General features: G+C 36.9%; 1 protein-coding gene and 1 long non-coding RNA gene across 2 annotated transcripts; both read right to left on the reverse strand.

Moving 5' to 3' along the window:
- Positions 1 to 584: 584 nt before the first annotated feature.
- Positions 585 to 5,105, reverse strand: LOC149815034 (putative transcription factor bHLH041). Its single transcript, XM_089989971.1, has 3 exons — positions 4,794 to 5,105; positions 2,567 to 2,950; positions 585 to 1,378 (listed from the first exon to the last, which is right to left on the reverse strand). Exons 1-3 carry the CDS (start codon positions 4,911 to 4,913, stop codon positions 1,319 to 1,321), a joined length of 564 nt encoding a protein of 187 aa, XP_089846097.1. The 5' UTR covers positions 4,914 to 5,105; the 3' UTR covers positions 585 to 1,318.
- A 1,088-nt stretch (positions 5,106 to 6,193) lies between these two features.
- LOC149815035 (uncharacterized) lies at positions 6,194 to 6,759 on the reverse strand. The gene is made up of 3 exons (XR_016427900.1): positions 6,622 to 6,759; positions 6,402 to 6,527; positions 6,194 to 6,297 (listed from the first exon to the last, which is right to left on the reverse strand). It is a non-coding gene; the product is annotated as an uncharacterized LOC149815035 (long non-coding RNA).
- Between the last annotated feature and the right edge of the window lie 17,587 nt (positions 6,760 to 24,346).

Genomic DNA, 24,346 nt, shown 5'->3' on the forward strand with positions numbered 1-24,346 from the left:
TCATAATCCCGAAATTTGGTTGGTTTTCGGTATCACTTGAAAACTTTTATACCAGACCAGTCCAGGGTATATATGGTATTCAGATCCAGAAAATCCGACCCGATTAATTTATTGGACCAATTATCAAGCCCGAAACCGTGGCATGTTAAACCCAATCTGGGCTGTTGGGTCATACCCAACCCACTGATGGGGACTTTGGTCTTCCTTGACAAACATGATAAGAAAAGCATTGATTAGGTATTTGATGCCAAGATGAAAAACTTGGTTGATGATAGCAGCAAGTGCTAGCCCAAGAGTCTACACCGTATCAATAATTGTGAATGTAGTCCATGTCTGACGCTAAGGTTAAAGTGCTTAAATTTCAAAAACCAACTTTATCTCACAAAAAATTCCAATCTGAATCCGGCACTTATTTCTAGATAAAGATCATAAAGTAAGAGCTGATAAAGTATTTTGACTGGATTTGGATTTACACACTCCGATTGGTCTTTGAATTTGGATCAATGTTTTTATTACTGGATCACTGTTTGGATTCTGTTTTCACATGTGACATGAAAACATTGATTTTTCATTTTTTCCTTTTTTTTTATTGGATCCAGTTTCACCATACATATTGCACATCTAGACTCAATCTTGCATCATAAGATCTTATTGGGATTCAGACTTGGATTCAATCAAGTAGGATCTGGCCCATATCCAACCAGTTTGCAGCTGTACCAGCTGCCAACTTTCAAAGGAGGGAACGTTGTGTCTTATCAAAACAAGAAAAGAGAAAAATCTCAAAGCAACTAGAAATATTGAATTCTTCCCTAGTATTACAACTTGGATATTTTCTTTAATCAGCAGTAACAATGAAAGAGACCATGTAGACTTGTGCACCATAACAGTACCAGCTAGCTTTGTCCTCGGCTTAAAAGAAGCTGGCAGAAGAATTCTTCTGATGATAGAGCTATGTTGCACCACAAAATCAAGCCTCTTATTGGATTCCATTCATAGTCATTATCTAATGAAAAGGACCAGTCAATCTCGACGTCTGTCAATTATTTTATTTATTCAATATAGGAAAAAGAATCGAGGGAAGCAAGTGGGAAGGAAGACAAAAAAAAAAAAGTTAGAAGAAACAATAATAGAAGGAAAATGTGAGAGAAAAAAGGGTTCAATTTGGAGATGGTGGTGGGCCCACGATGCAAAAGAATTGAAGGATAGCTGTGTTGGGAACGTTGGTTAGGTGCGGTATAGGCCTGACTTGGCAGCAACTGTTCTAGAGTTTCAAGAGAAATTTCAGAAGCCCGGAAAACGAGCCGTTGATGTTGCACTCTCAGCCACCAACTTCTCTCTGGATCATTTCCTCGAATTTGGGCTTGGACCACTCCGTACCCTGTTTTAACAAAAAATCATAAATTAGTGCTTGATTTAATTCATATAATTAATTATATATGCTGAGCTTGTTGACAAGATATTAATATAACCATTGTAGAACATATATATCAACCCTTGATTTTGGAGATCCAATGGCTGATTAACTTTGATCTAATGGAGATTGGTCCTACAGCCATTTCATGAAGGAGGGGCGCACTGTGGGGGAACAGAGTAGATTATGTCATATTTAAAATAATCAGTGCCCATCAGACATCTCACTTGATGTAGATGTGCATATTTCCCAAGTTTGATGTGCCACCAAGATTGACTACAATCAAGGATATATATATATATATCCTGTTCTTAATTGGGGGACCTGTCCTAATTGTGTACGGCTAGCCTAAAGACATGGTTGATTCAGCCAACGTATATGACTAGGGACGAACAAGGTTCTAACTTGGAAAACATGGGACACCATCTGGATAAAGTCAAATGAGTCTACTCAAGTCCCTTAATTTATCAAAGTTGTAGTGATCCTAAATCCAGTTTATTTGGTTATAGGTTGCCTGACTCAATCTTGGCCAGGTTGCTAGCTGGCTCGGGACTAGACCAAATCAAAGTCGAGCCAGGTGCCAAGTTTTGATAACTTAGTTTGAATGTTTAAAATCCTGCAAAGAAATGTCAAAAATGTTGACTGTTGATTCCAAGAACCAACATGGATCTGGACATATTTTCTTTTTATTCCAAAAGGTAAGGTGTCACTTTTACCACCACCATCATTGTAGAGAAATCCATGGATAGGGTCATGATCATGCATGCTATTCTTAGTGGGCCTAACTCATGGACCAACATACACCACGGGTTGGATTTGTGTTAGTTACCTGATCCAACTTGAACCTGAATGTCTGGGTGTGTGGGCATAAAAATGCTGACTTGTATCTCAATCTGGTCGATTTGAACCCTGCTCGAGCAATATGCGGGTTGGGTTTGAGCTATGATTTTTGTTGGATATTTAACCAAACATTTCTCGCTAGAGTATTTTGTATGAATCTTTAAGTAAACATATATTTTTAAATGGCATTTAAATTATATGGGTCGGGTTTGGGCTTTCATTATATTGGGTGAAACCAGATGGTTCGGATACCCGACTCGTTGACAGGCTTACAACATCATCATCATCACTGTGCTGAATGAAAATGCTACATACCTTGATTTTCAACCTGAGTACAACAATGCTCTGTTCCTGTTCTTGTTTGGCGTCAAAGGTCAATGAAACCAACATCACATTGTTCATATCTTTGATACATCCCAACAATCTTAAAACCAAATCCATGAGATCAAACTGTCTTCTTTTCTGTACTCTTAGCTCAATCTCCCTTTCCTCTGCTGCAGACGAGATTTCTACCACAGTGACTTCTCTTCCTTCAGTACTACAAGATGATTCCTGTTCTTTTCTTCTTGGTTCCTCCTTATGAGTGGTAAGACAAATTTGCCCTTCGAGAATTTGATTCTTTTCTTTGAGTTCCGATACTTCTGCCTTAAGTGCAGTGAGATAGTCTCCAGCGAATGACAGTATGGAGGCCTTGTCCTTCTGTTTCCCTCGAAACAGACAAGTCATATTATATAAGTAACAAACAAAATTAGGACTGTATGGTAAAAATTGACATGCAGTTCTAATGCTTATTTCTCGTTTTAATAATATGAATGTTGCTATATCATTTCCATGAGGGGTTATCCGAAGGTATTCTCTGACGTGCAACTTCATGCAACACCAACGTGCTAAGCAAATAAATAAATAAATATATATATAAACACACACTTACACAGCATACATGAAGGAAATCTATAAAATGAAACATACAAATCGGATTTCTCAGTTTTTTTTAAATCACGATCATAATAACATATGTAATCTACATACTTGATTTCATAAGAATCAGCTCTTGGGTCGTTTAATTCCAACATGTGGGTAGGTTTTTATAGAGTTTAAAAAATAAAAAAAATACAAAGTACTTGTAAATTTCTGAGACCCAAAAAATTATTTTTTCTCATCAGAAAAACATGATCCAGGTGTCAATTTTTAGCAAATCGATTGTGCTGAACAATTCTATGGGGTGTGAATTGCAAAAAAGTGACAAAAAACCCATTTCAACCATTTTGCATATTTTATTTTGTATATATATATATATATATATATATATTTGAATTTAATATTTTGTACTGACCATGAAAGAGAGCTTTTGCAAAGGAGAATACAGAAAGTCAATCTTCTCATAGTTGTATATGGCTCTTACGACCAAATCGGTACCACTCATCCTCTATGTCATCCCTATCTCCATACCCGGGATTTCATGATGCAAGTTGTTTTGATCAAATCAGACTCTATAGTGGTCATCTACATACTTCATTTAGTAAAGATCAACATTTAAATCACCGAAACACTCTTTGTATGCAGGATTTTTGGCGATTCAAAAATCAACAGTTGACAAAACACAAAATTTTGTGATTTAAAAACTATAGTTTTCATTGAAAAAAATATGATCCAAGTGTCGATTGTTATTAAATCGACCATGTTGAATCAATATATAAGGTCAAATTTGATCAAAACAACTTGCATCATAAGATTTAAGAGGGGTATGAAGATTGGGGATGACATGGGAGAGGAGTGGAACCGATTCGATAATGACTTCGTGATCCTTGACCATAAAAAGGAGCTTGACCCTACCACCGGGTCCCATTGGACTAAATCCCGAAGTGTTGAAAACGAATGTTAAGTTCTTCGTACTATTTAATAGGTTTTCTCTTATTTAAAGAGATTAAAATAGTGAAGAAAGTTACTGAAATACCCCTTATGTTATCTATAGCTTCCAAGGAAGGGACTAATCGAAATTCAGTTAATTTTATATGCAAACATCACGCCCACTATATTTGTTTTAATACATGAAGAAAATTCCATTAAGAGTCCCTGATATTCTAAAAAGAGCCCCGTGTTTTTATGAAAAGACATTTCAGGAATTAATTTTTCGCTGAAACTGTCAAAATAGGGATCTCAGTTGAAGCAACTCAAGTTGAACCTGATTTTGTGCATAATAAGTTTATCAAACTGCCCCCTTTGCATAATAAAATAGGCAACACATACTTCTTCAACCCAAAGTTTGGGTCCAGAAATTGACTTCCGGTTATTGACAGTTTCAGTGAAAAGTTGGGTCATGATGGACTCTTTTTGGAGTACCAAGCAAAAGGTGGGCCTCTAAATGGGATTTTTCCTAATGCCTTTTAGCCAACAAGGTGTATGAGAAAAAAGAAAAAAATGGTCAATGACCAAGAGGTTTCTGGTTCGAATCCCACTGGTTTCCTATCTCTTAGCCTGTTTAGGAAAAAGAAAAAAAAAACTGGAAAAAAAAACCTCCACCAAGGTAGTTAAGTATCCTTACCTTTGATCCAGGAGGTAGAAGAGCAAGAAGAACTTGAAAGCTCTCACTGAGCTTCTCTCTCCTCTTTCTCTCTGATATTACATGGCTCAATTGGCTAGCATTAGGTTGATTCTTCCTCATTCCAGCTTCCAATCTTCTCTTATTGATGCCTCTCAGAATAGTAATTGAGAGTTTAAGAAGGTTTTGGCTTCGCAAACTAGATCGATGAATAAGCCTCAATGAAGAGATTGTTGGTGAATATCTTTTAAACGCGCTGGTTTGAGTTCTCAGCTGTGAAGAAAAAGGTGATGACGAAGAAGCAGAAGCAGAAGCAGAAGCAGAAGCTGGTGATGATGATAGAACAACCATCATTGCCTTTGTCATTGCAGCATCAACCGTACGAATACTTGGGGGTAGAGCATAAGGATGAGGATGAATTGTTCTTGGCAGTGAAGCTGGACTCCTCATAGGCTCTTGAAAACCTGATGGAATTGATATGTTCAATAGCAGAGATGAATACTCCGGGCTTCCGACCGAGAACGATCGCAACGACGATGAGGAAGACGATGCTAGGCTTCTTTCTTGAGGCTTAGGGTTCATTGATCCGAATTGCTTGATTATATAATCTTCTGTGAAGAGATTCCTTATCTCCTCTGTCTCCAAGTTGATCTGCTCGATAGCCCATTATTTCCTCGTGTCAAAGAGAGAAGGAAATACTTGATTGTGCGTGCTAATATCGAGCAATTTTTTCTTGGTAGTTCAATGAACAAAATGACCCCATGCACTTGAAAATATACTATTGACCCTAATATGATATGCAGAGGAAGGACCCTATATAGGGCCTCTATGCACATATCTGGCAGTCTAGGCATGACAAAGCACCTCTAAGAGAAGGGACCAATCAGGTGGCCAACCCATCTTCTGAGAAGCAGCATAATACCATATGCTTTACTTTATACAATATGATAATATTTTTTCAATTCTCTGAAGAAATATAATATTATCTAGATAGTAGATATCTTATGACCTATTATCCAAAAGCAATATCATCTTCTCTTCAGGTGCCTTAGTCATTTCATGATTTTTTCAAAGTACTAACTTTAATACCAATGGAACAATTTTCGTGGGTAGATCTTAATGCTTACATTGTTGGATGATGTGCCTAACTCGACCTCTCCGCTTCGGCACGCCAAGAAAACTGCAGTCTGTTTGCAAAACCATATTGGTAATTATCATCCTTTCGGCTTCGTAGCACTTTGAAATCTAGATTAAAATAGCAAAGATCATCTTTACTAACCTTAATTCCAGCTCCCTGAAAGAATTAAAAAGAACCACTGTTATGATCAAGATAACCACATCATTAACATTAATGATAGATAATGTAAGTTGGGAGAAGTGATGTATCTATATTTGAAAACTGACTTGATAGAATTGCCTTTGAGCTTCTGTTGTTGCCATGCTTTGGAGAGCAGCTTCTGCAAGCTGTAGGTAAGGCCTTCCTTCCTTAAATGCTAGTCCAGGAATCCTGCTTACAATTCAAGCATTTCAAATTACCTCAACAATTAAACTAAAAGAGAGAAAAGCAAGAGACTAATTCTCTTATTGATTCTTAGACTGATTTCTTCCTACCCGTTTTCTATAACACAAATAGAACCCCGGTATGCATCGAACAGTGTCCGGCCGAAACTTCCTGAGAACGAACCCGCTTCTGCGGTGGCTTCGTCTTCATACCATGCATCCATACACAGCAGACGCCTTCATAAAGAACTCAAAAAAACGCAAAAATCAACATACCATGTAAAAATTTGATGAAGATTAGAGAATTGAACTAATGGGTGCAGTGTCTCACTTGGGTAGATAAGGTTGATATGACCATAAACAAATGTATCCCCAACCAAGCGTGCGAACCACTGATCTAATGAAAGCAGACCGGGTTTCCTCCTCTAGGAAGAAAACCATATCCATCTGCTTTTACCCACTTTTCCACACTCTGCAGAGAGAGAGAGAGAGAGAGAGAGAGAGAGAGAGAGAGAGAGAGAGAGGTTGGGCTCAGGATGACCGCTTCTTGGTTCTGGAGATGGAGAGAGCTTGAAATGGCAGGTAACTGCCTTTTGATTCGTTCTTTTTCCCTTTCCCTTTTGTCCTGGTGGCGCTTTTATAGTGTAAGAAACTTTGAAATTTCGAGCAGCCATTCAGGAAGAGGAAAACAACGGTCAAATAGAGGGTTTCAATAATGTCAAAGTAGGAGGCCAAGAACTGGTTTGTCCTTTCTAACATGAAAAAGACTTTATTGCCACTGCCTCATTATCTCCAAATTATGTTCTAAATAATTCATGTAATTATGATTTGATGCTTAAACCGTCCATCTCTCTAGATGATGGTGTTTCCATGCTATCAGTTCACCCGATGGCTCCACGTGGTTGGTAGGAGTTGTCAGTGCACGTCTTGTGGTGAGGACGTTGCAGGTTCAAACCCCAGTGGTGCTGGTGGGGGTCTGCCTAACTCCAGCTTGCCTTTAAAAAAAAAGTTCACCCGATATTGAAATAAGCTCTCATCAGACTCATAGGATCCAATCGATTAATACATGGATCGGGCCTAACTATAAATTTACGCATCAGACCTGGTTGCAATTCGAATCTGCCATTTTTTGAGTAAATCTCATTAAAGTAGACGTATGGGTAATTTTGGTCTTAACCGTTGATAGGCCTTGAGGGGAGGGAAAGGGAAAATGACTTCATAGTTACATAAGGCACGCTTTATCATAGAAAGAGAAGGAAATCATTTCCCCAAAGCGGCAGAGGGAGAGGTATGTAAAGCCCAACGACCTGTCCAAACTGGGCATTACCAAGTCCGACCTAATCAGGTTCAACCTAATCAGATTTGGATTTGAATCCAGAGTCGAACCAAATAAAACCCGAATCTGGATCTAACCAACTTAAAACCCGAATCTGGATCTAACCAACTTAAAACCCAATACTTACACTTAATAGGATTCTGCTTTTAGTCAGATTCTAGTTCGGGTTTGAATGCAAACCTCAATACCAAACCTGAATCCAATTATTAATCAGATCCGAAAAGAAAGGGGATCCCCGAAAGGAAGCAAGATATGACCCCTTTTGTACGAAACAGATGATCTTTCTCAGTAGGGCTGAAATCAACGCTCCAGTGAAAAAATGGGTAAAGTCCCACATATTAAGGACCTGTATGTTCCATGCAACTTTAATGGGAAACTGCTGAGTAGACAATCCTTTTCTTTTCCTAATGAAACAAACATTAAATTATCATAATAGGAAAGTGCCAAGCTGGCACAAGTGAGCTCTAACTCTTCTCATTACTTACAGCTTTTCACGTGTGAATACTGAATCTTTCCATATATTCCCCTATGAAAGCATTCTCATGGGAAGGAAGGCTGAGCTGACAAATTTTTTTTTAAATATGTTATCCTTTCCATGAAATGCCTTTCTCATGAGAATAAAACAAACGACACTACAAGAAAAGCTTTAATTAGCGACGGACGTTTCTGACAAAAATAATTTGTCGTCAATTTGTGACGGATTAGCTAGAGAAAACTATCCATCGCTAACATTTGTGTAATTAGCAACAAAAAATTTTTGTCGCTACTCGGTCGTACTTGAAGACGGATTAACAACAGAAAAATTCTGGCTCAAGTTCCTTCGCACTTTAGCGACGGATCATCGGCATAAATTTTTTGTCGCCAAATAGTGACGGAGTAGAGACGAAATTATTTTGTTGATAATCCATCGCTAATTTTCCCCATAAAACCCTAATGCGAGCCCCTTTTCCCTTTCTCTTTCATTTGTTGCCCGCCTGTTGCCCGTCGCCTCCTATCGCCCGCCTGCTGCCCGTCGTCTCCTATCGCCCGCCCGCCGCTCATCGACCTTCCGTCGCCTGCCCGTCGACCTCCCGTCATTAGCTTTGAAATACTTTGATCGTACTCATCAGACCTTCACAATGAAAGTGAAAAATGTTAAGCTCGATTTATGTACAGATGGATTTAATCCATTTGAGGGTAGATCAACTCCATACTCGTGTTGGCCAGTATTTGTCACCCCATACAACCTTCCTCTAAGCTTGTGTATGAAGCGTCAAAATCTTTTCTTGTCTCTATTGATCCCTGGTCCGACCTCTCCGAGCTAAAATCTTGATGTATATTTAAGGTCATTGATTGATGAACTGAAAATACTGTGGGATGCGGTGTTCTCACGTACGATGCCCACAAAAAACAAAACTTCAATATGAAGGTTGTTATTCTATGGACAATCAGTGACTTCCCTGCATACGGTATGTTATCTGATTGGAGCACACATGGGAGGTTGGCATATCCGTACTACATGAAAGATACAAAATCTTTTAGATTGAAGCATGGAAGGAAGTCGTGTTGATTTGATTATCATTGTCAATTTCTACACAGCGACTATATGTTTCGAAGACAAAGAAATGTGTTTCGAGCAGACACAACTGAAATGGAAGGTCCACCTATAAGGTTGTTTGGCATAGAGATTTTAAGAAGATTACGATACTTTCCATATGGACTGACAGATGCCCGTAGCTCGACGTCCTTCCTTGGATTTGAAAAGGATCACAATTAGACAAAGAAATCTATATTTTGGAAACTACCATATTGGCCGACCTTATTGATACAACATAATTTGGATGTGATGCATATGGAGAAAAATGTGCTTGATAATATGTTCAATACGGTAATGAATGTTAAAGAAAAAACGAAGGATAACTCGAAGGCCCGTATAGATTTAAAAGTAATATGTAAAAGAACAGAATTGAAACTCTAAGAGTATAATGGCAAATTATTGAAACCAAAGGCAAGGTACGTACTTAGACCAGATCAAGTAAAGCAGGTATGTCAGTGGTTGAGACAGTTGAGATTTTCAGATGGATACGTCTCTAACATTGCTCAGGTTGTGAAGATAGACGAGGGACAATTATATGGGTTTAAGAGCCATGATTGTCATGTTATTATGCAACGATTGATACCCCTAGCATTACATGATATGTTAGACAAACCTATATGGGGAGTATTATCCGAGTTGAGTAGATTTTTTAGAACATTATGCACATCGAAAGTCATAGTATCTGAGGTAAAGAATCTTAAAGATTTTGTTGTCACTACTATTTGTCAGCTAGAGAAGATATTTTCGCCAGCATTTTTCGATGTTATGGAACATGTGATCATACATTTGCCATATGAACTAAGGTGCAATATCGGTGGATGTACCCATTAGAAAAATATATGTTTTTTTATATTTTTCTCTTCAATGTTATTGAGAATTTTATTATAATCCGAGATGTATATTATTGATAGATGCATGTTTGACCTCAAAAAAAATGTTCAAAATAAAGCAAGAGTAGATGGTTCTATTTGTGAGGTGTACACTTTAGAAGAGATTTCAAATTTCTCATCTATGCACTTTGAACCTCACATTTCAACACGTTACACATGCCCACCTCGTAATGATAATGGAGAACAATTTACTGTAGCTGATAAACTGTCGATATTCCAACCACTTGGGCATGCCTTTGGCAGTTGCTGGTCAAGACTCTTGGAAGATCAAGAGCAAGACGCAACACAAATATATATCCTTTTTAATTGCTCAGCGATTGACTCATACATCGAGTAAGTATACTTAATATGTAACACTAAGTTCTATACTTACGTACATGGTTCGGTAATATAAGTATTTGTTAAGTGTAGACGATTTGATCTAGAGTTGCGAAGAGAACTTCTACATCTCACTGATGCAGAAGTACAGAAAGAACGTAAAAATAAGTTTGTGACATGGTTGAAAGAGTTGGTAAGGACGATAACATACATTTTTTCTGTGTAAACAACAATAAGTTACTTAATTGGTCGTGATCACAGTCATTATTTATGCTTGTAGGTCCGCCATGGTGATGTTAAAGATCAAGAAATATGTGATTTACAAAATAGTTTGACCAAAGTTATGCAATGTTACGACGGGTACATCGTAAATGGTTATCGATTTCATACAAAAGACTATGATGTAAGCAAGTCAACGATGAATAGTGGCGTGTGTGTCAAGGGTAGCAGCTACGGTGAAAATGAACATGACTACTACAGTGTTATAGAAAAAATAATGGAGTTGAATTACTTAGGCATAAATAATAAGGTAACTTTATTCAAGTGTCATTGGTTTGATCCCACAACAACAAGAGTCGATAAAGCCTCAAGCATTATGGAGGTGAATTATAAATCAAGCTTTGGAACATATGAACCATTCATATTAGTCTTGCAAGCTCAACAAGTTTACTATACTTCATATCCGAGTAAAAGGAAGTCAGATAGAAATGAATGGTGGGCAGTTTGCAAGGTGAAGTCTAAACTATACCCCGAATATGATCAGTTACAGAAAGACAAGTTAACTGAAGAGAGTGTTTACTATCAATCAAATGATATGTATGACTTTTCTTATGGTCACGATGTCACACATGGTATGCATGTCATATCTCCATTGTCCGATGACACATGCATGGAAGAATGTGATCCAAATGATATACCAAGTAGATGGGCGCCCAATAAAGAAGATGACGAAGATGAGGAGGAGGAAGAAGAAGAATATGAAACTCAAACAAGTGATGAGGAAGCATTCTCGAGCTAGTGAAATACATCTTGCAATACATATCTCTATTTGATGTGAATGATTTGAATGTATTGCAATGACTTGAATGATTTGAAGGTATTGTAATGTTTGAATGTATTGCATGAAGTTATTTTTTATTTGAATATGTATCTTCGATAGGTATAGAGTTATGATTTGAATGTATTGCAATGATTTAAATATATTGCAATAGTTGAATGTCTTGCATGAAGTTATTTTCGATTTGATTATGTATCCATGAAGATATGGAGTTGTGTAACTGATCCAATTATATTGCAAGTTAAGGATAAGTTATCAATGATTAGCAAGTGATGTCATATCTTATGTTTTAATGTATTTCAATATTTGATGTGAATGATTTGAATGTATTGAAATGTATTATAATGATTTGAAGGTATTATAATGTTTGAATGTATTGCATGAAGTTATTTACAATTTGATTATGAATCTTCGATAGGTATATAGTTATGATTTGAATGTATTGTAACATATTTGAATGATTTGAATGTATTGCAATATTTGAATGTCTTGCATGAAGTTGTTTTTGATTGGATTATGTATCCATGAAGATATAGAGTTGTGTAACTGATCCAATTGTATTGCAAGTTAAGGATAAGTTATCCATGATTAGCAAGTGATGTCATATCTTATATTTTAATGTATTACAATATTTGATATGAATGATTTGAATATATTGAAATGTATTGCAATGATTTGAAGGTATTGCAATGTTTGAATGTATTGCATGTTGTTTTTTATTTGTTAGAATATGGTTCGTAGAGGTCACAATCGCCGAGCACCCAGTGGTAGTCAGTTTCAGCCTTTATCTTCACGGGCTGCTTTAATAGGTATATCATTTAACTATTTATATACTTGATTAGTTTAAATAAGTATTGTGTGAATTTTTAACTCATTTTTTTATAAATGATGTTTCGTCTGCACATGACCCACCTATACCAGTTCATATAAGTCACGAGACAACGCTGGATGTAGAGTCTTCTCAGTCTGACACATAATGACTCATTCAAATAGTGTATATCGATAATCGACCGTAAGTAGTTTATTTTCACTTGTCCTATACTTATCTTATAAATATTATATATTAATAGTTAATGTGTACCAATTCTTGTACAGCGCGAGGTTTGAGCCACAAGAAGTAATATGAGAGATTAGGCAATCACTAGTTCAACATCTACTAGGACCGATTGCTTAATGAAAAGAGTACCTGAAGGAGGTGTTGGACAGATTGTGGTCCTCATTCATGGTATATAATTGTTTCTTATAGTTAATGTGTTTCATATTTAATTTTTTGTTATAGTTATGTCTACTAACTTTCTGAAATTATTTGTAGGCTTCAAATCGCTCTGCGGCTACGATGAAGGAGCAGGATGCGAGAAATGTGTGGCAGAAGGTGACTGCAGTCGATTTGCAGACATGCTGCACAATATGAAAACTGTAGCAAGAAAAGCATCTGGCGGGATAGATGATCCACTGCAGTGGAAGGGCCATGGCCCTCCTGCTATCAGGTCAGATTTTTGGGATGCAATGTGCGACAAGTGGGCGGGGCATAAATTTTGAAACCGCTCAGCGAAGGTTGCACAAAATTGATCGACGATGCCCGATGCCCATCTACACACAGGTGGATCTAGGACTTTTGGGAGCCACCTGAAGAAAACAGTAACTTATTAATATATATATTGTTAAATTTATAAGTATTGTTGCATACTTGTTAAATAATTTTTTTATCATTTAACTTCGTAGGAAGCAGAAAAAAAAGACATTATGCCATACAAGGATGTATTTGTTGAAACACATAAACATAAGACCATGAGAGAATTCGTATCAGAGAAGGAGAGAACGACAACGATATGTATTTATTGTATTAATAAATATTATAATATACAAGTTATCATAAATATTGTAATTCTTAATTATTAATTCACACTATAATCATTACATTGTAGGAGTCATACGAGCAACAGATGGTAGAGCGATATGACGATGACTCCACTCTGCATCCGCCTTTTGATCATGCAGCTTGGGTGACTGCAACAGGTGAACCTAAAAAGGGTCGTGTGTTCGGGTTTAGGAGTAATATGAACACCTCATCAGTCGTTGCCTCCTCCAGTCATGACTCTCAGAGTTCTCCCACCAGCATCAGTTCCAAGCTTCCGACTGACCCGCCTAACTCTTGGGATGGTGTCCGCCAGCTTGTTAAGAACACAATGCATGACTATTTATATGAAGTAATTTTTGACGTTGATTGTAATGAGTTGTGCAGCTTTTTTCGGGACAGAGAAACTTCGTCTGCAGGTGCCTGTCAGGTATGAAAGTTTCATGTCATTTTTTTCATGTCGTTAGATTTCAAGCTAGTATATGCATGATTTCATCACATATGAGCATGATTTTATCACTATGAAAGTTTTTGACTGCCTTATAACACATATATGCATGATTTCATCACTATTAAAGTTTTTTTACTACATTAAAATACATATAAGCATGATTCCATCACTATGAAAGTTTTTTCACTACCTTAGAATACATATATGCATGATTGAATCACTATTAGAGTTTTTTGACAACCTTATAACACATATTTGCATGATTGAATCATTATAAATTTTTTTCTGTCAGCCTTAGAACACATTTGAATTCTGTTAATATCCTTCACTTTATTGTTAGCTAGACTATGTGTGATTCACTCATGTTACTTTGATTGCCTTAGCTTAGGTGCATTGCATATAATTTATATTATTATATTTTGTTTATCAGTACTAACCTTTCTTTTCTCTTGTTGGATGCTGGAGATAATCAGTGTAGAGGAGCTGAAGGGGCAGATCAAGACAATGAAGAAGATGATGCACATAATCTTGGCGATGATTAGATTCATGTGTTAAATTTATTGTACCTTCTTATTGTTTCAAAAGAAACTCTTTATAAATGTTCACTTGTAAATAATTAGAACTTGGCGAGGATTATAGTGGATCAATACATTATTTTAGATTGTATATATATTTTTTATGTGTAATTTGTTTTTTATACACAGGATATATAAATTGTATCACGAAATTTTTTTTTCTCAATATTTATATTTTAAACAATTTTTTATTTTTATTTTTTGTGATGGATTAGCAACAGATTTTATTCGTCACTAATTAGTATCAGCCTCCAATTTAGTGACAGATCAGGGGCGAATATTTAGCCATCGCAAAACTGAATCGGCTGATGTTGTGCGACGGATTTTAATCCGCCACTACAATAGTGACAGAATTAGCGACAGATTCATATCTGTCGCAAACCCAAATCTCTGCAGATTAACGACGACCTTGCGATGAATCATAGCATTCACTAATTCATTGCAATTTAGCGACAAAAGTAGCGACAAATATGTTTCGTCGCTAATTAGCGACTAGAAATTTGTGATGAAAGTTAGTCGTCGATAAGCTCTACAGTGACAGATTGCGACCGTTGCTAATTGATAGATTTCTTGTAGTGCGAGCCCTAAACTTAGGTTTCTAGTTCTCATAGAAAAATGGGGTCGCGTAAAAGCCCCCATCCCTCAAGAACCACTTTCCCCACTGGACTTGCCCAGTTGAACGAAAAATGAAATTATGAGAATGAAATAGGCCTTTTTTCACCCCAAAGAGGATAGTGTAGTTGGAGCAGGTTTTGGCTATCACACGAGTAGTCGGGGTTCAACTCCCTTAGGAGGTATTCCCTTGCATAAGCAGAAGCCCCACATAGGCCCTGGAGGTGAGGGTACTAGCCCTGGCATTTGCCTGTCCTCGGCCGATGGGCGACGGGCGACAAAATGAAACAAAAAGGAAAAAAAAGGGGGCTCATATTAGGGTTTTATAGAAAATTTAGCGACGGATTAGCAACAACAAAAATTTGTCACAAACGCCATCGCAAGTTTACGATAGAGTAGCAACAGAAAAATGGTGTCGCTCATCCATCGCAAAGTTGCAACGGAGTGTGAGACAAAATATGTCTGTCGCTAATCTGTCACAAATTTGCGACAACGTTTGCGACAGAATTTTTCTGTCACAAATTTTGCAACTAATTCCAATTTTAGGGATGAATAGTTATCTCTCGCTAATCTATCGCAACGTTGCGACGGATTATTTTCGTCGCAAATTTCTGTCGCTAAATAATGTTTTTCTTGTAGTGTCCAAACTGAGTGTAGGGTTTTCCCAGGTTAAATATGAAAAATAAATAGGACCATGTTTGTGTCCATATTAAAGTGGTGCTCTTGGTTTTTATCATGAAAATTTGTCTTTCCCACGAAAATGCAATTTGCCACTATTGTTGTGTCGCTACTCCCCAAATTCTTGCAGTGTATGTCAGGCACAAAAAAGACCAAAACTCAAATAGTAGTTGGCCCTTGGAGGGGATGGTTGTAGGTAGGGGTGACAATGGGTCGGGTTTGACCCAGACCCGGCCTGCACCAAATCTTGTAGGCTCGGTGATAAATAAGAATGCCCAATTAGAATCTGGGTCAGAGCGGAAGGGTCCAATTAATATATGGAGTAGGTTATGGTTTGTGAAATTTCATACCAGACCTGAGCCTGACCCAAGTTCCAATTAAGATTCATATTTTTTCAATGAAAAAATGATAAAAAAAATATTATTTTATGTGGTATGGTCTGGGTCTGGTTCATCTAATCATTATAGGATCCAAGTATGGTTTCTTATAGTGGGTCCAATTAGATCCAGTTTTGGACCCAATCTCATTATCTAAAAACAGGTTTGCGTCTGGTTTCACCTGGGTTCAAACCAAACCCGACCCGTTGACACCCCTAGGGCTGAAAACAAGTTGTGAATGACTAGACTTGGGGATAATCCACATACACATGCATTCCGGTAACATGAGGTGTGGAATGACACGTTGGTTATAGCTTGATTTAATCTACATCAATCCATCACCTAATCACATCTAAAAGGCCACACTCAGTGAGATCCACTAATATATATATAGGAAAACTAAAAATGCAAACTGATAAGAACTAAAATTTTTGTAGGTTTTTGCAAATCTAACCTTGCAGATGCATTCGGCGTGGTCCATTAGCTTGGAATCGACTATTGGATCATCATAATCGGATCAAAAAATAAATTTGCTTTTTTATGTTTGCATATTTATAAAAATTTTAAACCATTGATTTTCAAGCCTTAAAAGATCCTTCTTATACAACGTAATCAGATGATCCAAGAGTCTGTTTCTATAAAACCATGCATGTAGATCACATCCGTATGGTGAAATTTTAGAAAAAAATAAAGCAAACCTATAAAAATCTTGGTTCATACCAGTTTATATGTTTGATTGTTTTACCTATTTTAGTTACCTTATATATATAGCATGGTTCATCATCAAACACTCAAAAAGTCTGATAGAAATCAGACCAATTTGCGATGCTCATCGTGCTTGATCATTGGTGGAATTTTTTTTGTGTCTTTACACTCTTTAGCAGCAGTCAAAGACCATCACTAAAGGGTCTTTTAACACACAATTGTGTGCAAAGCATGCGTTCAATTTTAAGTTCGACAAAAGGGGGTTTGATGATATTCACTTATATATATACATATTATTTATTTATTTAATTATGACTGCTTCTACATTTTTAGCCAGGGAATGGATTATTGTAAATGCTTGAGCTCACCTTTGTCTAGGTAGGGTTGAGAACTTCTGGTAACTTGATCATCTTAGCCTATAACAATGACTCCATAACTTTGGTCAAAGACTGTCTAAACTGGGTGAACTTATGATCTTGAGTCTAGTTGGGATTTCAATTAGAACTAAGTTGCCCTTGCTTCGAGCCCCTGTGAACACTCCAAATTTTTCATAAATTTATAAAAATTCTCTTTTTGCCCTTGGCCCCCATTTTCTGAATAATTGAGTCAGTTTTGATCAAAATTCTAGTTATTTCTCAGATTCATTGGAATCCAAATCCATTTTCTACATCTGACTCAATTCTGGATCCGGATCCGATATCAAAATCCAATTCTGAGCCTCGTTATCCAATTTTCAAATCGAAATTATAAAAATACAAAAATAATCTTTGAATGGCTCAAACAGTCCATCCGATATCCATTTGGATCCACCGCTCTGTATTCTTCGATTCAAGATCCAAAACTCAAATATTTTTTCAAAAGCTCTGGATCCAGACCCGTTTTCTAAAGAAATTTTCAAAAATTAACCATGAATTCTCAGAAAACCCCTCTTTGTAAATAATTTTAAATATTTTTAAATTTTACAAAAATAGTTTAAAATCCCTTATTTTCCCATAGTTTTAGAATTTTTATGTCAAAAACACAAAAAGAATAATAAAAAATATAGAGAAAAGAATTTAAAAAATAAAAAAAATAGAAAAGAAAATACGAAAAAGAATGGTGTAAAAGCCTCTTTTGGAAAATTGTCTTTTTGTTAAAACCACGTTTTAGAAAACTTTTGAAAAGAGCCTTTCTTTTAAAAATTTTTAAAACCTCGTGGACCCAATTCGTAAAATTTCTAATAGCCTCTTGCTATAAAGAGAGACTGCAGGGAGGGGGTCAATCATCCATTCACCATCGAGATCATCCATTCTAATCTATTTCTCCTCTCCCTCGATCGCTCTCCTCCCCTCCTCTTCCTCTTCAGTAGCAGAGGATTTCCACGGTAACAAAAGGAGGGCTCCCTCCTTCAGAATCTCTGCAGAGCCACGATAAGTCGCTATTCACCTTCCCTCTAATTTCTTCTTCTCTCTCTAAATTTCTATGAAGCTTTTTTTGTTATTACATCACTACAACACTTTTGGTGGTGTTGAGTTGCCTGTGCAACATCAATCCACCACTGTGCAAAAGCAACGGAATATTCATTCCAACATTTTTTTTGTGTTTATTAGATTTCTCTGGTTTTCGGTTGAAAATCTGTTTATGCCCGATTTTCTCTGCTTTCATATTCATTATCTGATTTCCTGCTCCTTTCTGCTATTTACTTTAATTGTCTTTACATTTCGATTTTTCATTTTAAATAACATCGGAAGACGCTTTAGTCGTTCTAGAATTGCTGCATCCATTCATTTTCCTTTTCTCGTTCTCGTAATTGATTTTTCTATGAATCCCTCTGGTTGTATTCTGTTGTTGGCATTCGGATGAGGCATATCTGGGTACTGAGTACCCATCTGTCGATGAATAGTATGATGCATAGCAACATTCTAGAGAGTTCATTAGATCCCTTTGAGACCCTCACTTTATTCTCCTTATGAAAACGTGAGTTGATGCAGATTTTAACCCCTCATATTTGTATTCCGTTTCTTTTCTGATTTTGATGAGGATGGTCTATATCTGATCCTCTCCATTTGTATTGCATAAGAGGTACTTGCCAGTGTTCTTTCTCTTTTGAGGCTCTGTTGACTTCATTACGGTTTACGTATAATCAGTTCTTGCTTTACTAGTTATGTATCGGTATATCTACATCATTTTTTTTTTCTGGTTACATCATATGGTATCTTCTCATTCAGCATTACGCTTAATCTCTTAGTTTGCATTCTGCATTTTCGTTTCTGCACCTCATTATTAGTTATATTTTTGCAATATGTTATCAATCCCCATGTTTTGTTGGTGTCTTGTCATTCATATGGTCCTATAATATCGTTTTACATGCTCTTTCATTTATATCTCTCTGTGTTTTGATTCATTTCTATATTAGCTAGGTTTTTGTCCCCCCGATGCATTTGCATTTCAGTTTCAAATTTCTGCATAGCATCTCATACGATGGTATACCATATGATTCCACCCCTTTCATCTTGGTTCAACTGTATTCCATGCCTCGTGATTGATAATCAAATTGGCAGAAGCTTCATTGCTGCCTTCTGTTTATATTTTTTTATTATTTTATTTTGGCAATTTCTATTTTCCTCTCTTGCTTTACAGGACCTTTTGATTTGGTTCGACTATAACAGTATCATGTCTTGCCTATTGTATGTATCATGCTTGAACTCCACAGTGAATCGACTCAGATTTACAATGAAGTCTAGTATGAAATCTCATGATTACCGAGAAACTGCTAGAGCTTCATGCTCCAATGGCTCACGAGCATAGCCCCGTTGAATCCACTGTGGACAGGGTTGGACTCATAATAAACTTTGATTTAAGGAATCCCATTGGGGATACGTCAAACCATCCAGAAGTCTATGGTGATTAAATCTCAGAAATCACCATCTCCAGATTTTATTCGTTCCTTGATAAATCGATCTGCTGCAAAATGCCCTGCTCAACTGAGTAAAAGTTGGGTTCACATTTGGTTTATCATAAGAATGAGCCTTATGTTGATTTAGTCTCTTTCTAAATCATGGTTTAGTATTTCTCTCTATTACATGTCTCTTCTTAAGATTGAATGATGAAATTTCATTTGCTAACAGGATAAAGTTGTGTATATATTTTCGTTGGACTTGATAGGAACCTTTTGTTCACTCTCTTCATCCAACTGGAGTCTTTATGAACTGTGCTTTCTAAGCCTCTCACAGATTGAATAATACATACCAATAAGTCGGTAGTTTTGGTAACTCATGGGGTATTGTTGTAATCATTTTAGCAGGTTTGTATTTTTTATTAGGCTATAATATGGAGGGTTTAGCTGAAAATATTCTCCATAGATATGATTTCTAGTCATGTATTCCCCATTTGAACTTCATGATTTACCATCTATGAAGTGTGTTGCCTCCCAGCCACAGATTGTTTTATTGTTGCAATGTGCTTCTCAATCATATTTTAATACTTGAAATCCAAGCTCGTGGCAAAGTAATTCTTGATCATCTTCCTGAACAAGATATTGTATCATGGACCTCAATGTTCTCTGGATGCTCTCAGCATGACAAATTTGTTGAAGCCCTAGAACTCTTTGAAAGGACGTAGCTTCAAGGGATGCGTTCTGATGATATAGGATTTCCTGGTGTTGCTAATGCTTGTGCTGGCCTGCAAGCACTTGAAGAAGGATGGAGCCTGTGCATATACACATTGTGTCACTCCTATCCACCTACTGCATTTCTTTTTTTCCAACACCTGCTAGAATGCACTGTTCATCACATGTGCACCCACCTCCACCTGCAAATGGCACTATTCACCCTCCATTTCCCACACTCTGCATTATATCTTCATACTCATTATCTCCATTGTTTTCTCAGCTCACAATTCACGACACCCACTACATATCGCATGTTTTGCTTATCATCTTCCCCACGTGATTGCTATCTTCATTTACAACATGCTCATTATCATAATCTTCATTACCTGTTACTGTGATTCCCTACATCACCCTGTTATCTAGTTGTTGTAGTATTATTTGCAGTGACAGGGGTATATCTTGTTAACATACAACATGCACCCATTCACTACCTTCACCCCTTTTTACTATACCACTACCAACGAACCTTCACACAGCACCATGCTGGTGTGCTGCACAGCATCACCATTATCCTGCAACTTGCTAACAGCAGCACCCTCTGCTATATCACCACCTCAAATTTCTGCATCTCCACTTACAACAGCAACCATCTCCACAGCACTCACTTGCACTTGTTTGCCAGCACACTCCATTAGCTTTTTCACCTTTTCCTAGCACAATATCCACCTCCTTTCACTTGCTGCAACCACAGTAGTGGCTTCCCGCCACCATTGAATCTTCAGTATGCAGTCTGCTGATATGATCAGTGCAACACCAATACTGCACAACAATCACTAACACATATGCTTCATTCCCTGCAATTCTCTCTTTCACAGCCACTTCCTGCACTCATTCCAGCACTTACCATCCATGCCCTATCATGCATTTCCTGCATTTTATAGTGCATAACATCATTAGAGATTCATCATATCATCATAGGCATTTGTTAAAAATTCATTTTCTATGCATTACCCATTGCTATCCATTATATTTTTCTGCATCTTATACATATGTTGTCATGTATACCACAACATACGCATAAATCTTCTATCTTTTCATTCTCATGCCAATGCATCTTCCATAACATTTTCAGCTGATATTCAGCATGAACATCATTCATGTATTTTCATAGGCACCCTTTCATAAGCATTTAAATACATGTACACTGCCTCATTTAGTATGAATATCATACTTAGATACATATGCATGTTCGTTTCATTTAGTTTAGGATATCACATATACATTTTATACCCACTTTCTCATTTGCTTAACATACTATATATATCCTTTTATCAGCACATCCATTTTAGTTCCAATTTAACACTTTGAATTTCTTTCCATGTTTGATATTTTGCTTTGTAGCTAATTCAATCTTTTTGCAGGAAATATATATAAAATATTGATCTCCTTCTTGGATTAGGCATATTAACTTCAAATTTCAATTTCAAAGTTGTAATAACTAGATATCAATGAGAATTTCATATTTCTAGTTTAGATTAAAATGTATGAGCATGTAAATATAATGAATTACCTGTTTTCATATCATTTTTCTTTATTTTCAAAAATCCACAAATGGTGAAACATGAATGGCAGTGCACCATTCTAATAAAAGGTAATTAATCCTATGTAGACGATTTGCATTTATAGCCATATTCAAAATGAGAACAATACTTAGTATTTTTATCTTTTATGGAATAACATTTGATCCACACCTGGGTCTCTTTCAAAAATCATCATATTTTCTAAAAAATTTCTTCCTTTATCAGAGTTTGACTTATAAATTGACTTAATATATATATTCATGGTCAGGATATATTGAAAGTAAATTTCATTTCAAACTCTATAAAGGCATAAAAATGTATTTTATTATTTATCTGAATTTAAATATAGATTATTTTATAATACATTTGTGACCATAGTCATGAATGTATTATATCTTCAATCTTATTTTAATTCTCCTAAAGAATGAAATATGCCCTTTCAAATATTCAATTTTTAAAATTCTTTTAATTCATTCATCATTTAGGATAGAATTGTATTTCATTCTTTCAAACTATTTCAAGTTATCTTCAAAATCCAAGTGATTTTGAGATATATTTTCAAATAGTTTTCTCATTTTTCAAATAAATCTTTAATTCTTATCTGTAGATTCAAATTCATCTTTCTATTTCCAATTTTATCTTATTTTCAAAGTTCAGACTTCAATATCCCAATTTCAAAGTTCAATTCAAATTTAAAATTTTAAAATTGATTTCTACATTCAAAATTCAATTTTCAACTCAAATCAAATTTCAAAGTTCAATTCAACTTTAAAATTCCAAATTCATTTCCAGGATCAGGATTCAATTTCAAATTCAATTCAATATTTCAGATCGAATTTCAAATTTCAATTCAACTTTGGAATTCCAAGTTCATCTCCTGATTTCAAAAATCAAGTTTTATTCTTTATTCTTCACTTCAAATTCCCAAATCTTCCAAATCATCTTCTGATTTCAGAATTCAAGTTTGAATTCAAGTTTTGTTCTTTATTTCTCAAAAATTCCAAAATTCCAAGTCTTATCGCTTGAAACCTAAATCAGATTTTAAAGATCAAAACTTGGTATTTGCTCTGAAAATCGATTTTTCCCAAATTCCATCCTCCTTTCCTTTCCAATTTCAAAAATCGATTTAGGATTTCTAAAATTTACTTCCAAAATCAAATTCAATCTGGATTCTCAAATCAAATTCCATTTTTTCATCTGGATTTCTCAAATCCAACTACATTTTCAAATTCTATTTCTCAAATCCATTTTCAAAAGTTCAATTTGGATTTCTTAAATCCAATTCTATTTTCAAATTCCATCTTGAATTCCAAATTTTTCAGATCCAATTCCAAGTTCCATCTGAATTTCCAAAATCCAATTCCATTTTCGATTTCCATTTGGATTTCAAAATTCAATTCCATATTGAAATCCAGATTTTCAAATCCAATTCCATTTTCTAATTTGATTTCCATTTTCAAACTCAATTCACTACAAAAAAACAGTTGATTAGCGACGGAGTTATATCGTCGCTACTTAGCGACGGATTAACGAGAGATGAATCTGTCGCTATATTTGGAGAATTTTACGAAACTAGTGACAGATTATATTCCCTCGCAAAATCCGTCGCTACGTAGCGACGGATTGTGTGAGAGAATATTTTGTCGCAATAAATACGGCAGTTAGCGACGAAATTGCGACAGCTAAAATTCCGTCGCAAAATAGCGACGGCCTAGGCGACGGAATATTTTCTGTCGCATTTTTCGTTTTTTGAATTACGATGGCTTAGCGACGGAATTAATCTGTCGCTAAGCCGTCGCGAAATGTCGCATTACCCCTAATCCCAGCCCTCTTTTTCCTTTCTTCTTTTGCTGCTCCCGCCCGCCGCCCTCTCCCTTCTGTCGCCCTCTTCCTTCGGTCGCCCTATCCATCCCCGTCGACCTCTCTGCCGGCCCCCACCGTTCGCCGGAAGTCGATCTCTGTCAACCTTCCGCCGCCCCCCGGAGCAACCGCGGGTATTTCCGGGCCCCCACCGTTAAATGGATTGGGGGTCGACCCCCTGCGTTTTCCGGCAGGGGGTCGACTCCGCCAGGCGGTCGACCCCGGTAGGGGGTCGACCCCCTGCCGTGTCCGGCCGGGGGTCAACCCCGACAGGGGGTCAACCCCGGCAGGGGGTCAACCCGGCAGGGGGTCAACCCCGGCAGGGGGTCGACCCCCTACCGTGTCCGGCCGGGGGTCAACCTCCTGCCTTGTCCGGTAGGGGGTCAACCCCTTGTCATGTCCGGCAGGGGGTCGACCCCGGTAGGCGCTCGACCCCGTCAGGGGGTCGACCCCGACAAGGAAAAGCCCTTTCCCATTGCACCCTCTCCTTCGTTGCGCTCGAGTTCAACCCTCACACCTCTCCATCCACAGCCTCCTGAGCATCTCTCATGTCCGTCGGAGCCTCATCAGAGTCACCTACATGTGCCTTCAATCGCC

This window comes from Nuphar pumila, chromosome 15, assembly GCF_984573655.1.
Source record: "Nuphar pumila chromosome 15, dmNupPumi1.hap1.1, whole genome shotgun sequence".
NCBI lineage: Eukaryota > Viridiplantae > Streptophyta > Magnoliopsida > Nymphaeales > Nymphaeaceae > Nuphar > Nuphar pumila.

What these genes read in the sequence shown, in the direction of transcription:
- LOC149815034 (XM_089989971.1), bottom strand. Translation starts at nt 4,913, where the DNA reads ATGAGGAAGAATCAACCTAATGCTAGCCAATTGAGCCATGTAATATCA. An exon ending in TTCTACCTCCTGGATCAAAG is followed by an intron (nt 2,951 to 4,793) that starts GTAAGGATACTT and finishes CGAGGGAAACAG; the next exon opens with AAGGACAAGGCCTCCATACT. An exon ending in TACTCAGGTTGAAAATCAAG is followed by an intron (nt 1,379 to 2,566) that starts GTATGTAGCATT and finishes TTGTTAAAACAG; the next exon opens with GGTACGGAGTGGTCCAAGCC.